General features: G+C 54.1%; 1 protein-coding gene across 4 annotated transcripts in view; it reads left to right on the forward strand.

The window, feature by feature from the left end:
* GPR107 (G protein-coupled receptor 107) overlaps positions 1 to 7,963 on the forward strand; it is a 68,883-nt gene extending 60,920 nt beyond the window's left edge. For 3 of the 4 annotated variants that reach the window (XM_045043893.1, XM_045043894.1, XM_023242851.2), the window contains one exon: positions 2,715 to 7,963. In XM_045043893.1, the coding sequence (XP_044899828.1) occupies positions 2,715 to 2,811 (97 nt within the window). In that variant the 3' untranslated portion in view covers positions 2,812 to 7,963. Of the gene's footprint in view, positions 1 to 2,365; positions 2,509 to 2,714 lie in introns of all 4 variants that reach the window. The other variant, XR_002737693.2, reaches the window with a different exon arrangement.
* Positions 7,964 to 16,117: the final 8,154 nt, after the last annotated feature.

Genomic DNA, 16,117 nt, shown 5'->3' on the forward strand with positions numbered 1-16,117 from the left:
GGACCCTCAGGGAGGTGCCCGCGGAGCCCCGAGGTGGCCGGAGCCTCACCTCCCGTCCTTGCGTGCGGGGCTTTCGGGCGCCTCCTTTCTCCTGCCGCAGCGTCTGAGCCCCAGTCGGCGGGGGCCGGCCGGTCTCGCCTGCCGCACCTGGGCACCAGATGTCCTTCTTGCTTCCCAGCGGTTTGCTGCGCGACAGGACACGGAGGCCCGCCGGCGTCACTGCCATCCGCTGTCTTGACCTGCTTCGCCCGCCTCCCGTCACCTGCTCTCGCCCCCGTGCCGGCGCACGCCCCGATTCCTCCGGCCTTGGGGCCTTTGCCCTCTTCTCGGCGGGTGGGCGCACCCGAGCCCAGGGTCGCCTCGGCCGTCTCCCCGCTGACCACTCCCCAGTCCCCGGCTCCGGCCACGTGCCTCTGGCCATCTGCCCCCCCATCACCCAGGCTTGCGCCCCTGCATCCCTCAAGGGCCTCGGCGGCACAGCCGTCCACCCGGTCACCACCAGCAGAATGTGGCGGTTGACCTCAGCACCTGCCTCTTCTCAGCCCACGTGGAGTGAGTGGCCACTTCTCGGGGACCCGATGTCGTGTCTCCTCCCCCCTGCCCCCGCCTACCCCAGCGGCCCCGCCTTCCTCCAGCCCGCACGGCAGAGCAAGGGTTTTCTCGGCTGGTTCGCCAGCCAGAAAGCTGCATCTGATGAGGGAAAGACAGGGGGCAGGTGTGTGTCCCAGGCCGCAGCCCGAGCCCCACTCGGGTCCCGCGAACGGGCTGTGCTCTCTCTGCAGCCAGGGCCGTAGCCCCACGCGGCTGCTGTCGCCTCGAGCAGCTCTGGGAGACACGAGGCTGCGTTTCTTGTCAGACCTCCTGCGTTTGGAAAGGCCGTGCTGGGTGTGGAAAGCCTCTGGTTCCCCTGGGCCTGCAGCCACTCCCCCCGTCCGTCCCAACCGGAGACAGCCGGTGCCTTGAGGAGCAGCCGTGCGTGCGCCTGTCGCCGGGGAGAGCCGTGCCCTGCCTCCCTGGCCGACGGGAAGTGACGCTGGGTCACGTGGCCAAGTGAGCCGGTTTCCTGTGTCCGGGGGCCGCATGTACACTCACTGACCGCCTCCGCGGGAACCCCCCGGTTCCCCCGAGGTCTGCGTCTTGGCGGCCCACCTTGTCCTGACTTTGCCAGAAGTACAGCCAACCCGTGAGTCTGAAGGACTCTTGTCTGAGAAAAGTCCCAACTCTGGGGACGACTGGATGGCTTTGAGCTTGGTCACAGCAGCAACATGGTGGCAGGAACGAAGGGTGGAAAAGGGTGGAAATTTTCCCTTCCCCCGTAAAATCATTTGTGTGCCTTTAGCTCCAGCTGGACCGACTCTAGATATGTCACGTTATAGGGCCACCGAGTTACCATTTGTAGGTGAGAGGATTTGGTAGCTGGTGGAGGGGGATGGGGACGAGAGTCCTTGGACAGACTGAGTCGACTGAATTTATTTCACTCACTGGGAAATTCTCGTTGGTCTGGGCACATAGGTGCCTCGTTGTTTTCTAGAGTTCCCCTAGTTTCTTTAGCTTCCAGAGGTTTCCTATGTGCTCCTTGCCCCACACACATAGCCTCCTGTGTTACCAGCATCCCCCTCTGGACTGGTAGGTACATTTGTGATACTCGATGAACTTAAGCCTGACATGTCGTCGTCACCCAGAGTCTGTCACTTACCTCACGGTTCCCTCCTGGTGGTGTGCATCCCGTGGGTTTGGACAAACGTGTTATGCCATGTATCGGTCTGACAGACTTCGAGTGGTTTCACTGCCCCGTGACCCCTCTGAGCTGTGCCTGCCACATGGAGCCGTGTCTCTGCGTGATGTCTCCTGCTCCGAAGCCGCCCGGTCCCTTCCTGGGTCCAGAGAGCATTAGAACCTGTCTACCTCACAGACTGTGAGGCGGGGGGTTGTCCTGTCGTTGACCCCACCTTCTCGAGAGATGCCATGACCCACTCCCTGGAAAGGGCCGCTGTGCTTGGCTCGTCGCGCTCCCGAAGCTGATGTTCTTGCGTGTCTGACCTATGCATTCGGCACGGGGCTCCGTGGCGCCTGCTCGCCTCTAGGCACCGGCAGAGATAAGGCCCCTGTCCTGGGGTCACAGCGTGGAAGCAGACCACGTGCTTGTTGATAGCCGCGCAGCCTGGCCCCCCAGGTTTGTAGGCAGCCGCCGGTTCCCCATCTCTGACGGCCAAAGAACCTTTGGGCCAGAAGGTTCCTCTGCACCCGTGGTTGTGTCTCATGACTCAGAAAGGATCCGCGTGGCCGGTTGTTACGAATGACGACACCTGATGAGCTCTGTGTTTGCAAAGTTCTGATACAGACGTTGCTCTCGTCATCCGTGTAGATCTGCAACATAAAAACTCGTGGAGGCCGCGACAGGGAGAGAGAAGGAGAGAGGCCGTCATTGACCGTAGTAATAACAGCTGGTGTGCATTGATTGGGTGCTTTGGAGAATCTCGTCTTTCTCTGATGACGGTTCTGAGAAGTGTGAGTCATTTATTATACTTGAGAACAGGGAGGTCAGATGACTTGGCAGAGGTCACACAGCTAGCCCGGAGTGGGGTCAGGACCCAAACCCAGGCCGGTCTGTTTCTAGAGCCGACACACGTAAACCACTCGGCTGTGCTGTGGTGACGATGGCCTTTTGCTCCAAGACTGAGACTTTCCCAATTTTTTTTGTTCTCCTCATTCAGAGTGACGACGTCAGGGGTGATGGAGAATATGAAGAAAGTCAAGAAGGTGACCAATGGGTCAGTGGAGACCCCAGGCGACTGGGAAGGCACCGCGTGATGGAGCAGCCTGGCGGCGGGGACTGTCGAAGAGAACATTTAATTTATTGATAGTCCTAGTGGTGAGCGGGGGCGGTCGGCACCTCCCGACGGTGACACCACAGAGCACGTGGCCGGGAACAAAGCGCCACGGAAACCTAATTTTTTACTCTCTTCTATGGAAACTGGACCTGTGGCTGGTTATAGGCAGCTAGAAATCTCCTTCAGGAGGGAATGGTTGTGGGGGGGCAGTGTAGCCAGGAGGAGGATAAAAGGAAGACTCTGTTTTTAATTTATATTTCTTTCTTTTTTTCATTGGGAACTCTCCGGAAATAGGTAGTCACGCCCCAGGTGTGTCACGGTAGAGACCTTGGGGGAGGGGGCAGGGGGGCGGCGGTGCGAGGCCGGAGCTGGTCACGGCTCGGGAGCAGGGTCGCAGGAGCTGAGCAGGGGCTGAGGATACAGGGACAGAGAAGGGAAAGAGAACATATCGTCGCAGCTTTGGGGGACAAAAAGGAATGAAGTTAGGTTATTTTAGAAAGCAAAGCCCAAGCCCAATTTAGTTATACGGAGCCTGCCCCAGGATTCCTGGCCCAGAGTGTCGCCCCAGACCTTGATCCCAGATTCTGAAAGTGACCAGGAACCAGCAGCTCTAGAGGCCCGGTGGTCGTCTTCCCAAAGGGGCTCTGTCGTCTGAGGGCTGAGTGTCACTGTTAGAGTCACGGCTCTGGGACCGTGGTGGGAAGTACTTTTCTTGATTGAAGGGTATTTAGCGTTGTCTGATGGGTGGGCAGAAATGTATTTTTCAGCTCAAAAAGCATCATCCAGTAGGGTTTCCTCAAACAGCTGGCTCCTCTGACCGCCCAGAGCAGGGCCACCTCGCTTCCCTCTGTGCTTGTGTTCGCGTCTGTCTCGTGTCATCAGAGCCCGGGGAGACATGGGGAGGAATCTTCCTTAAGGAGCAGCTGGGGGCAGAAAACGTAGTGTTTAAGCAAGTACTTAAATACAACTAAGTCATCATCCTTAAAAAGCTTTTGCTGTAAACCGGGTAGGCTTTCTAACAGGAACGGAACAGACTCGTGCCTGTATCCCCGGAGCGTGCATGCGAAGAGCGCAGGTGTGGTGGAGCAGAGCTTTACCCTCAGGGACTGGCGATGGCGACGGCGAGTTCTTCCTCAGACCCCGCAGAGGGCCCCTCCCGACTCCCAGAGCCTAGAGATGGACGCAGGTAGCCGCTTCCTGGGGGGACCGGTGGTGCAGCTGGTAGCGAAGTCATTTGGATAACGGGACAAGCTCGGAACGTCCGCTGTGACGCAGGGAAGGAGGGCTTGGCAATAATTTCCCAACGTGGTTTTGGTCGCACGGGCCTGGGGCGGGAGGCCGAAACGCGGCCTCGTCGGGAATGCTCCCAGGGTACCGGGACCCCTTGCCTGCCTGGGCCTCTCGGGGGTGGACAGCGGCCGTCTCCCGGGGTGGTTTTCTCACCCCTGGCTTGGGGGAGTCCATCAGAAGCCGCAGGATTTGGGGGTGGCACTCAGGATCCCAGGCTTGGGCACCTGAGCAGAGTCCTCAGCGGTTGTTTTCCGTCTCCTGGGCTGCTTTCTCTTCTGGATGAAGGGGCAGGAGAGTTTTCACGTGCTCACCTTAGTCCCCTCTGTGGTCTGTGAGGCTCTTCCTGCTCGAAGTTCTGTTGTGGCCAGGCCTGTGGTGCAAGGAGTCTCCTTCCTGGGCCGCTGCCGCTGCTGACCCTGCCACAGATTATAGGGAAGGGGCCATGTGTTTCCCCACCTTCAGGAGTGAAGAAATCTGCCCAAAGTATTTACTTAAGGGCACTTTTCTCTTTTCTTTCCTTCCTTCCTTCCTTCCTGCCTTCCTGCCTTCCTTCCTTCCTTCCTTCCTTCCTTCCTTCCTTCCTTCCTCCTTCCTTCCTTCCTTCCTCCCTCCCTCCCTCCCTCCCTCCCTCCCTCCCTCCTTTCCTCCCTCCCTGCCTCCTTTTCTTTCTGTCTCTGTAGTCAGGTTGGGGCTACAGGACAGAAGAAGGAAGTTGCAGGGAGGACGGGAACGTTAAGACTTTGCTTTCGTGGCATAAACACGGTTCCAGTGCTTCTGAAATGTGTCTTGTGCTGTGGCCCAAACCCCCGTAGGCACTTCCCTCTGAGGGACGCATCCGCTGTTTGTCCTGTGAGCAGATGTTCTAGAGCAGGCCGTAGACTTCTTGGCAGGACCAAAAGTGCAACGAAAGCTTCCCCCTGGAAGGGTCCCCGTGGAAGCGAAGCAATGAGGGAGCGAGGGAGGAGGAGAGCGGCCGTGGGCACCGCCGGCCTGACGGCCGTCCCGGAGCCAGCCGTGGCACCCGCCTTCCTCTGGCAGAGCCCGAGCCTCAGCCACCACGGCGGGCGTGAGCCAGCGCATTGGGCTTCTCTGTGCGACACGTGTGCCTCTCGGCTCGTGCACACCACAGCTGAGTGGCCGCACGTGACCACCTGACCCCTCCAGAACCGGAAGGTGCAGGCGAGATAAGGCAGTGATTTAGGAATAAAGGCTAACAAGTGGGTCGTCTGCCCGCAGCCCATGTTGTGACTGGCAGGTGTGAAGTGAGGCCAGGGATCAAGAAGAATCAAAACCCCCGCCCAAGATCGGGAAAACTGGTTCTCCCACATTTTTACAAGTTATTTGTGCTCTCCATCCTGTTCTGTAAAAATATCCTCTCTTTGTCCGTCACGTAGTAGCTGTGGCCAGCGTTCAGCTCTGCCCCCGAGGGAAGGGGACCGACCGATGGGTTCCAAGCCAGGCAGGTGCGCCGGCCCCTCCAGCAGCCCGGTATTCACGGCTACGCGGGCTCCCAGGGACGCGGGGCTACAGCGGTGAAGCCCTTCGGTATTCCAGGGATCGGGCGGGAGGGACTGGGTGCACGTCGTAGAGTGATCGGCAGTATTTATGGCTTTGTTTTGTGCTCCAGCTGCCTATTTCTGCCTACGCGTGCTACCCGTGCTTCCTTTGAGAGCTCTGCTGTGGACGGGAAGTGCGGCCGGCCGCGAAAGGTCAGGAAGCAAGGGGGTCTGTTTTCCTCCAATGAGATGTGTGCGTTTTGCTAGAAAGCTACTACTTCGACGATAAGAACAATCATCGATCTCTTAGTCCTGGCTCTTAACAGTGGCCGGGGACTCCACCAGCCTCCTTGTCGGTTCCTTGCTGCTTTAATTTCAGTAGCAGCGCACTTGAACCTGCCGAATGCAACTCGGGTGAATCGGAGGCCCATTCTCCCCTTAGGAGGTGCTTCATCTAGTGTAAAAAATGGTTTCTCAGGTCATAGCCTGAGTCCGTTCCGTTTTCTTCCAAGAAACCACTTTGGAGTAAAATATCCAGGTTTGGTTTGCTTTCGCCCGGACACAGCCGGCCAGCCAGCCCCAGCAGCGCGGTCTCGTCGTGAGTCTGCTCCGAGCGCCTGTCGAGGCGAGATTTCTGCGCCTGCCTTACGATCTCATCGGGATATCTGCTCTGTCCTGTTCCACAGCTGCCCTCCTTCCTCCCCCTCCGCCTCCCCCTCCCCCTTCCCCTCCTCCCCACACCTCTCTTCCTCCCCCCTCAGCCCACGGCTATCAATTCCACAGAGGCTCCGTCTGGGAATACGGGCCGAAGGCTTTGGTGCATTGCAGCATTTGCTCCCAGTAGCTGTGTGAAGGATGTACTTCCTGAGCTAAGGAGAATTTTGTCCAGAGCGTAGGTACTATGCTGTGTTTTATGCTTTGGACCCCTGCACTCAAATGTGTTCTTATTTAATGCTGAGGAGTCTGTTACCAGGAGCCAGTCCTTACGGACCGAGAAGAGTGTGAAAGATGCCTGTTTGAACTGCGAGTGGCGTTCTGGCTGTCTCCCACATCCTGTGGCTTCTCTGAGGAAGGTCCTTAGCACATTTGACGGTCCGATGACGTGGTTGGTCCTGCTCCATAGCGCCCGTGGAACAGCGGAACCAGTTATGGCTCCTGCTCCCAAGGCGCCGAATTCCACGGGAGGCAGACCCCAGCCCCCTCCTCGGCCCATTCCCACACTCCATGCTCCCCGCTTTGCTTCCCCCTGACCCCCCCCCCCCCGGCCTTCTCACAGACTGAGGGTGTGCTGAGTGCACGGCGCCCCTGGCCTCCTGCTTGTTCCTTCTGTTCAGGATTCCGTAAACGAGTAGCTTCCGCATGAAAGACGTTAGGCTTCGACTTGCTCCTTCTTGGTCTGTCGGGAAGGTATTCATCTGGAACATACCATATGTTCCAAAAGATCGCTCTTTACTCCAGGTTTCTCCAGGGTGTCTTGGGCTGGAAGTCTTTAAAAGAGACCCGCCTGAGTTGATGCTAATACTTGGCACGCCTGGAATGTGGTTCCTGATTGGCGTACTGAGCACTCCAGGGTCCGCAGGGCCCTTCTCTTATAGCCCGGCGTTGCAGCTGTGCCCCGCTGTGGGGTCTGTGCTTGAAAAATGCCTCTCGGTGGTTCTCTGCTAGGGTATGGGACATGTACATCCCCTGAGGTACCGTGTGAGGGAAGCAGGCTGGCAAAGAGGGACCAGGTGTTCAGGGAGCGGGGATCTGGTCGGGCTGCACCAGGGACTGTTGGAATTCTGGGGGCAGGAAGTCTGCAGGCAGGCCATCTGGGAAGGAGGAGTGCTGGACAAAGTCAGCAAGGGTCAAAGTGAGACAGAAAAGCTAACTCACTTCCAAAACAGTAAGCTGATTTCGAAGCAAGCCTTGAGGTTTTGCGGTGGACAGCCAAGTCAGACGGGCGGGGGGCGGGGCAGAGAGTCAACCTTCTTAGCATTTAAGACACTTAATACAAAAGGATCCCCAAATCTTGTCCACGTGGGGGCGGTTCTTGACGCCCTAAGCAGCTTTTGCCCACTGTAATTTGGATTTGCCTGGTCACATGACCTCCAAAGAAGTCAGACACATCCAGTCCGGGAGTAAGTTTCATTTGGGGGACAAAATGTCTGTAAATATCGTTTGCTTTTCAGGTTAGATTGGGATGCAGGAGTTTGCAGTATTTTTTTTTTTTTTTTTAACACTGCTGATCACGGAAAAGTATTTATGTAAACATGTAACGGGTGGGGCTTCCAATCAGGGTGACGTCTGGGATGGATTCTCTTGCTGTGATGCAAACATAGTACAATAAAGATTCTCTGACGGAAAGGTACGTTTGTAATCCTGGAGGGAGTCGCTGACTCCTGGCTGCTGTCTCTCTTCCTCCCCCTCCCTCTCATCATCATTTTTTGGGATTCTTGTTCATTAAATTAGTTAACTGCCTCCCACCTGCTCGCACTGCCAACAGTGACTCCTACCAAGAGAAGTTCCATGCGCCTCAGCAGACCCAGCGGCTGTGGTGAGACGCAGACATGTGACTGCAACCCCAGGGGCTCGGTTTCGGAACAGACTAGAAATCCCTTGTAGTTTCTGGGATGCCCCTGCCTCCACGGGGCCCCGTGAGCGCCTTCCAAATTGGGACCTGCGGCTGCTGCCACTGGAGGGGAGGGGACCGCGCAGCCTGGGGGCAAAACCCTCACCGCGATGGCCTCCGGTTCACCCTTCCCCGCACGAGTTATCCCACGGCAGAATCCCAGAAATCCAAGAGTTGAGACTCAAAGCGTTTTTGTAGAAGTCGTGCCTTTAGTTAACCACAAATGTTCTACGTTGAGGCGTGACTTAGAGTAAAATTCACCCTTCAAGCGTATGGTTGGAGGGATTTTGACAAGTGTGTATACACTTCTCTGGCCTCCATCGTAATCGGGACGGAACGTTCCCTCGTGCCCCTTCTCGGCCGGAAGCGCCTCGTCTTGGCCACTGCCACACCACGGCTTTGCCTGTCCTGGAGCTTCGTGTGAATGGGGTGCGTCCGTCTGTCCTTCGTGTCTGGCTTCTCCATGAGGCACACTGTGTTGTGATTTATCCATCCAGTGCCCTGGCTTTAAAGCCACAAGAATTGGGGCCAGAGAAGGCTGTGCCCCCTCCCCACGCCTCCTGGCTCCGGCCTTGTTGGGGTGGTGAGGATCACGTCGAGGGCTCGGCCCAGTAATGGCTCTGTTGGTTTCTGTTTACAGGAACGGGAGAGTGGTCCTCATTCACCTCTGCCGAGACAGAGACAGGGGCCTGAGAATCAGTGTCATTGGCCTCGGTTTTCCAGTTAGCGGCCACGCTTCCCTCCCCGCTCTCATTCCTGATCCCCTGGGGGGCTTGGCTCACCAACAGTGGGATGAGCAGTAGAATGGGGCCTCTGATGGGGATCCCAGGAATCGGGCAAGACTCTCAAGGATGAGCGACGCCGGGGCCACCCGGGAAGGGGCAGCCGAGGGAGGCTTCTCATGCTTGAGCAAGCATCAGAGTCCCGGGGTGGGGAGGAGGGCGGGGGACAGAGTCTCCCGTGGGACCTGAGAAGTAACTGCTGGCAAGCTCCCAGGTGAGGCTGCCCCCGCCGGTCCCAGATCACACGTTGAGAACCACCACGGCAAGCCAGCCAGCTCCCTCCTGGAGACCTGCCTCCGCCACGTGTAGGAGCAGCTCTCGCACACGGCCCCGGCTGCAGGTGCAGTCAGCAGCCAGAGCGCCCCGGGCCCGGGCCTGCCGGTGGGGCCGCGGCGGTGAGCACGGAGGGGTACCGGCAGGGACTGACAGCCGTCAGCTGGCCAACATCGGCTTCCTCCTCCCCGGCAGCCAGGCTGGGGCTTTCCCGGTTGGAAGAGCAGCCGTCTAGGCCGGAAGCCGCAGAGCCTGCAGCTCGGGACCTGGGCTCGGCTCAGGAAGGCCTGGGCCCGTGCCCTGTTCTGATGAGCCGCGGAGCAGGCTAAGTCAAGAGCCTCCTCGCTGCCTCCCGGGCCCGGGACCCTGGCGAAGCCCTCCCAGGGCCCAGGAGGGCCGCCTCCCCGCTGCAGCTGCCGGTGGGTGACCTGTTCTTCCCGGGGACTCGGTCGGGCCCTCGGATGGATAGCCGCACGTGCCCTCCAGCCGCGGAGCGGTGAGGCAGGTAACAGGTGTAAGGAAAGTGCGGACTTCCCTCCTGCAGACCTTCTCCTGGCATCACACGCGCGCACTGGGGCGCTCCTGAGAATTCGCAGAGCCCCCGGGGGCACCCGCTCACACCCACCCGCCCGCCCCCGCCTGCCAGGAGGCCGAGTTCAGGGGGCTGGGGTGACCTGCTCAGGACCGTGCCTTATACGGGGGGACACTGACCTTCACGGAACGAGGAATCCGCTCACTAGAACGGATGTGCAGGGACGGAGCCCGAGGCTCCCAGGCTGTGCACCGAGAGCAGCGTGAACGACACTCGGGGCTGAGAGTCGTTCTCCCCACACCGCTGTTTGCAGGACACCCACGGGGAGAAGCGTGGGCCGCGCCGGGAGCCCCCCCCCCCCCCACTTCCTCCCTGTCCGTTGGGACAGGCCCCTTCCAGTCTGCAGCACAGCTCAGGCTGAAGTCTCTCCACCCAAAACGCGTCTCCAGCTCGAAGGCCAAACCGCTCAGGCGTGCCTCACCTTCCAGTTCTCCCAACTCCCCGCAGGCCCGTTTCCACTGGCCTAAGTCACCTACAACCCCTTGGGGCTCCGCTATTCTCTGCAGCGACTTCAGCAGCCCGTGAAAGGTAGGACTCCTCCCCTCTTGAGATGCACCCTCGGCTCCCTGTGCACCTGCCAGGTTCGACCTCCTGCCGGTTCCCTTCTCCCTCCAGCTGGGCGCCCACACCACTCTGGGGTCCTCAGCCTGTCCCCGAGCTCCCCCTGGCCGTCTCCTCCGCACTCCCACTCTCCGGCGCCCAGGAGGTTGTCTCCAGCCTGGAGCTGCTCTGAGCCCCTGGTGGCTTGTCCTGCTGTCTCCCGGGCTGTTTTAAAGGCACCTCACGGCCGCATGTTCCAAATGAAATTGCCACACCTCTTCCTCAGTCCAGGCCTCAAACCCGGGTCTGACCCTTGGCCCTTCCCTATCCCCCAACCCATTCCTGCATCCGCTTGTCTCCCCACTGCCCCTGCAGGGCCACCTCACCCGCCCCCGGATTACACCACCAGCCGCTGCCTTCCAGCTGGAGGCCTGGCCTCCAGTCTGGCCCCACTTGGCTGCCAGCCCTGTGCCATGCCGCAGCCCAGCCACCTTTTAAAAAGTGCCCGCCTACTGGTTCAGCAGAGAGACACAAGCCAGCGAGGAGGATACAAGATCAATATAAAAAAGTTAACCACATTTCTATACACTTGTAGCGAACAACCCCAAAGTGAAATTAAAACCGTTCCATTGGGGTGTCTGGGTGGCTCAGTCCATTAAGCGTCCGACTTCGGCCCAGGTCATGATCTCACGGTTCATGGGTTCGAGCCCTGTATCAGGCTCTGTGCTGACAGCTCAGAGCCTGGAGCCTGTTTCTGATTCTGTGTCTCCCTCTCTCTCTGGCCCTCCCCCGTTCATGCTCTGTCTCTCTCTGTCTCAAAAATAAACATTAAAAAAAAAAGTTTTAAAAACCTGTTCCCTTGACATGGGCGCCTGGGTGGCCCAGCCAGTTGAGCGTCTGACTCTCGGTTTCAGCTCAGGTCATGATCACACAGTTCATGGGTGTGAGCCCCATGTTGGGCTCCACACTCAAGGTGTGGAGCCTGCTTGCAATTCTCTCTCTCCCTGCCTCTCCCCTGCTCACGTGCGTGCGAGCGCTTTCTCTCCCTCAAAGAAAGAGGGAGGGAGGGAGGGAAAGGAAAAGAGTCGTATAAACAAACAGTTCCTTTTATAGTAGCATTGGAAAGAGTAAAATACTTAGGAATACATTCAACAGAAGCGCAAAACTTAAAACTCTGAAAACTGAAACACTGAAAGAAATTCAAGGAGATCCAAATACATGCAAAGCCGTCTATATTCGTGGATCAGAAGACAATATTTTGGGGGCACCTGGGTGGCTCAGTCAGTTGAGCATCTGACTTCGGCTCAGGTCATGATCTCACGGCTCGTGAGTTCAAGCCTCGCGTCAGGCTCTGTGCTGACAGCTCAGAGCCTGGAGCTGCTTTAAATTCTGTGTCTCCCTCTCTCTCTCTGCCCCTCCCCCGCTCTCTCTCTCTCTCTCAAAAATAAACATTAAAAATTAAAAAAAAAAAAAAGATGTTCAACCTCACTGGTCATTAGGGATATGCAAATCAAAACCAAAATGATACCAAATCACAGCCATTAGGATGGCTATGATAAAAAATAGTAACAAGTGTTGGCAAAGCCCGCTTGTGGAGAAATTGCAACCCTTGTGCACTAACTCCTGGGGGGATTATAAAATGGTGCACCCGCTATGGAAAATGGTTATGGCGGTTCCTCAAAAAATTAAACACAAAACTACCATATTATCCAGCAATTCCACTTCTGGGTATATAGACCCAAAAGAACTGAAAACAGAGACTCGGATAGATATCTGTACGCTCATGTTCACAACAGCATAATTCACACCAAAAAGGGGAAGCGATCCAAGTGTCCATGGGTGGATGGATGAATAAACAATGTGGTCTATACATACAATGGGATATTAGCCTTCAAAAGGAATGAAATTCTCTTACATGTTGCAACATGGATGAACCCTGAATGTGATGCTAAGTGAAATGCCTTTTCAGATCTTTTGCCCATTAAAAAAAAAAAAAGGTTTATTTTTGAAAGGGACAGCGGGGGTAGAGGAGGAGCAGAGAGAGGGAGACAGAGGATCCAAATTGGATCTCAAGTGTGCCGACAGCGGAGAGACGGATGCAGGGCTCACACTCACAAACTGTGGGATCATGACCTGAGCCAAAGTCAGATACTCAACCAACGGTGCCACCCAGGCTCCCCCCTGTTGCCCATTTTTAAAATGGGTTATCCTTTTATTGAGTTGTAACATATCTTTACGTATTCTAGAAATTTGACCCTTATCACATCCGTGATTTCCAAATAATCGGGTTGTCCTTGCACTTTGTTGATATGTCCTTGAAGCACATAAGCTTTAATTTTGATCAAGTCCAGTTTATCTATTTTCTTCTTTTATTGCTTATGCTTTAGTGTCATATCTAAAAAACCTGCCTAAATACAAGGTAGTGAAAGCTTAGTCACTTCCTTCTTAGAGTTTTATAGTTTTACGTGTATGATCCATTTTGAGGTAATTTTAGTATATGGTGTGAGGTAGGGCTACATACTTACTTTCTGCATGTGGATGTCCAGTTATCCCTGCACCGTTGGTTGAATAAAAAGATGATTCTTTCCCCATTGAATTGTTTTGGCATCCTTGCCAAATATGAATTGACCATGAACGTGTGAGTCTTTTTTGGACTTCAATTCTATTACATTGAGCTTTATATATCTCTACTAATGTCAGTACCACACACTCTCTCTCTCTCTCTCTCTTTTTTAATGTTTATTTTAGAGAGAGCCAGAGCATGAGCAAGGGAGGGGCAGAGAGAGAGGGAGACACAGATCTGAAGCAGGCTCCAGGCTTTGAGCGTCAGCACAGAGCCCGACGCAGGGCTCGAACCCACAAACTGTGAGATCATAACCTGAGCTGAAGTCGGGAGCTCAACCGATTGAGTCACCCAGGTGCCCCTTGAGGTCGCATATCTTTTTGCATGCTTATTGGCCATCTGTATATCTTCTTCAGACACATGAATATTCAAATTCTTGGCCCATTTTTATTTTAGTTCAGTTTGACTTTAATTATGGCAAAATACCCATAACATAAAATTTACTATCTTAACTATTTTTTACTGTGGAATTCAGTAGTGTTCAGTACATTTGCATTGCTGTACAACCAATCTCTAGAACTTTTCATCTTACAAAACTGATACTCTACACCCATTAATCAACAACTCTCCATTTTTGCCCCGCCCCCCCCCCAAACCCTGGAAACTACCATTCCAGGTTTTGGCTATATGAATTTGACAACTAGGGGTGCCTCCTATAAATAGAACTCTACAGTGTCTGTCACGTTGTGACTGGCATGTTTCACTCAGCATGATGTCGTGCCTTTGCCCATTTTTTAATTAATTAAAAAAAATTTTTAAGTAGGCTTCAGGCCCACCGTGGAGCCCAACACAAGGCTTGAACTCACGACCCTGAGATCGAGACCTGAGCTAAGATCGAGAGTTGGACACTTAACCGACTGAGTCACCCGGGCGCCCTTGAACTGGATTTTTTATTACCGTTGAGTTGTAAGAGTTCTTTATATATTCTGGTTATTAATCCCTTATCAGATACAGAATTTGCAAATATTTTCTCCCACTCTGTGGGTTGCCATTCATTTTCGATAGTTTCTTTGATGCACAAAAGTTTTAAATTTTGATGAAGCCTAATCTATTTGTTTTTTCTTAAATTGCCTGCACTTTTGACATCATATACAAGAAATCACCGCCAAATCCGTCATGAAGCTTTTCCTCTACGTTTTCTTCTAAGAGTTTTATAGTTTCCGCTCCTGGGTTAGGTCTTTGATTTGTTTTCAGTTAATTTTTGCATGTAGTGTGAGACAAAGGCCCAACTTCACTCTTTTGCATGTGGAGATCCACTTTTCCCAGCACTGCTGGTTGGAAGAACCGTCCTTTCCCCACCAGATGGTCTCGGCATCTGAATTGGCGGCCGGCAAGCACAAGAAAAGATGCTCCACATCATTACTCACCAGGGATATGAAAGTCAAAATTAGTGAGACACTGACTCACACCCACTGGTGTGGCTATTAAAAAAAAAAAAAAAAAAGACATAAGAATAAGTACTGGGGAGGATGTGGAGAAGTTGGAGCTCTCATCCATGGCTGATGGGGACATAACATGATGCTCTGGAAAAATCTGACAGTTCCTCAAAAGATTAAGCGTAGTCACCGTGTGACGATTCCACTCCTGGGTACAGTCAAGAGAAATGAAAACAGATGTCCACCCAGAAACTTCTGTATAGTTGTCCAGAGCAGGATGATTCCTAGCAGCCAGAAAGTAGAAATCACCCAAATGTCCATCACTGATGAGTGGATAAAAAGAAGCGGTCTACCCAAAGGATTGTATTATTCATCCATAAAAAGGAATGAAGACATGACATCTGCTACAACTTGGATGAGCCCTGATAGCATTATACGAAGCAGAAACAAGCCAGATGCAAAAGGCCACCTGCTGTATGATTCCATTTATATAATATATTATATATCTCTAAGTCTGTAGAGATAGAAAATACGGGGGAGGGTGTTGTTTTTTAGTTTATTTATTTTTTAATGTTTTGTTTTTGAGAGAGGGGTGGGGCAGGGAGGGGCAGAGAGAGAGGGAGACACAGACTCCAAAGCAGGCTCCAGGCTCTGAGCCATCAGCACAGAGCCCGATGCAGGGCTCAAACTCACAGACTATGAGATCATGAAGCTGAAGTTGGATGCTTAACTGACTGAGCCACCCAGGCACCCCTAGTTTAGTTATTTTTGAGAGAGAGAGAGAGCATAAACGGGAGGGGCGTAGAGAAAGAGGGAGAGCGAGAAGCCCAAGTAGATTCTGTGCTGTCAGCACAGAGCCCGATGTGGTGCTCGAACCCATGAACGATGAGATGACCTGGGCTGAAACCAAGAGTCAGACGCTTAACTGACTGAGGCACCCAGGTGCCCCTGAGACAGAAAATAGGTTAGTGGTTGCCAGGGAGAGGGGGTTGTGAGGGGTAACTGCTAAAGAGTACAAGGTTTCTTTTGGAAAGTGATGAAAATGCCCTAAAATTGTGACCCTTGTGCAACTCTATGAATTTACTAAAAACCATTAAATGTACACTTGACATGGATGAATTGTATGTGATTTATATCTCACAAAAGCTATTAAAAAATACAATGGGGGGCACCTGGGTGGCTCAGTTGGTTGAGCATCCGACTCTTGATTTCTGCTCAGGTCATGATTCATGGTTCCTGGGTTCAAGCCCTGTGTCAGGCTCAGCACTGACAGTGCGGAGCCTGCTTGGGATTCTCTCTCTCTCTCTCTGTCCCTCCTGGACACTTTCATTCTCTCTCTCTAAATAAATAAATAAACTTAAAAAAAAATACAGTGGGGGCTCCTGCCTGGATGGCTCAATTGGTTAAGCATCTAACTCTTTTTTTTTTTTTTAACGTTTATTTTTGAGAGAGAGGGCACGAGCTGGGCAGGGGCAGAGAGACAGGGAGACATAGAATCAGAAGCAAGCTCAAGGCTCTGAGCTGTTAGCACAGAGCCCAACGTGGGGCTCGAACTCATGAACCGAGAGATCGTGACCTAAGCCGAAGTCGGACGCTTAACCAACTGAGCCACTCAGGTGCCCCAAGCATCCAACTCTTGATTTTGGCTTAGATCACGATCTCACCATTTGAGGGATCGAGCACCAAGTCTCGGGCTCCTTGGG

Source organism: Felis catus, chromosome D4, assembly GCF_018350175.1.
Source record: "Felis catus isolate Fca126 chromosome D4, F.catus_Fca126_mat1.0, whole genome shotgun sequence".
In the NCBI taxonomy this organism is placed as follows: Eukaryota; Metazoa; Chordata; class Mammalia; order Carnivora; family Felidae; genus Felis; species Felis catus.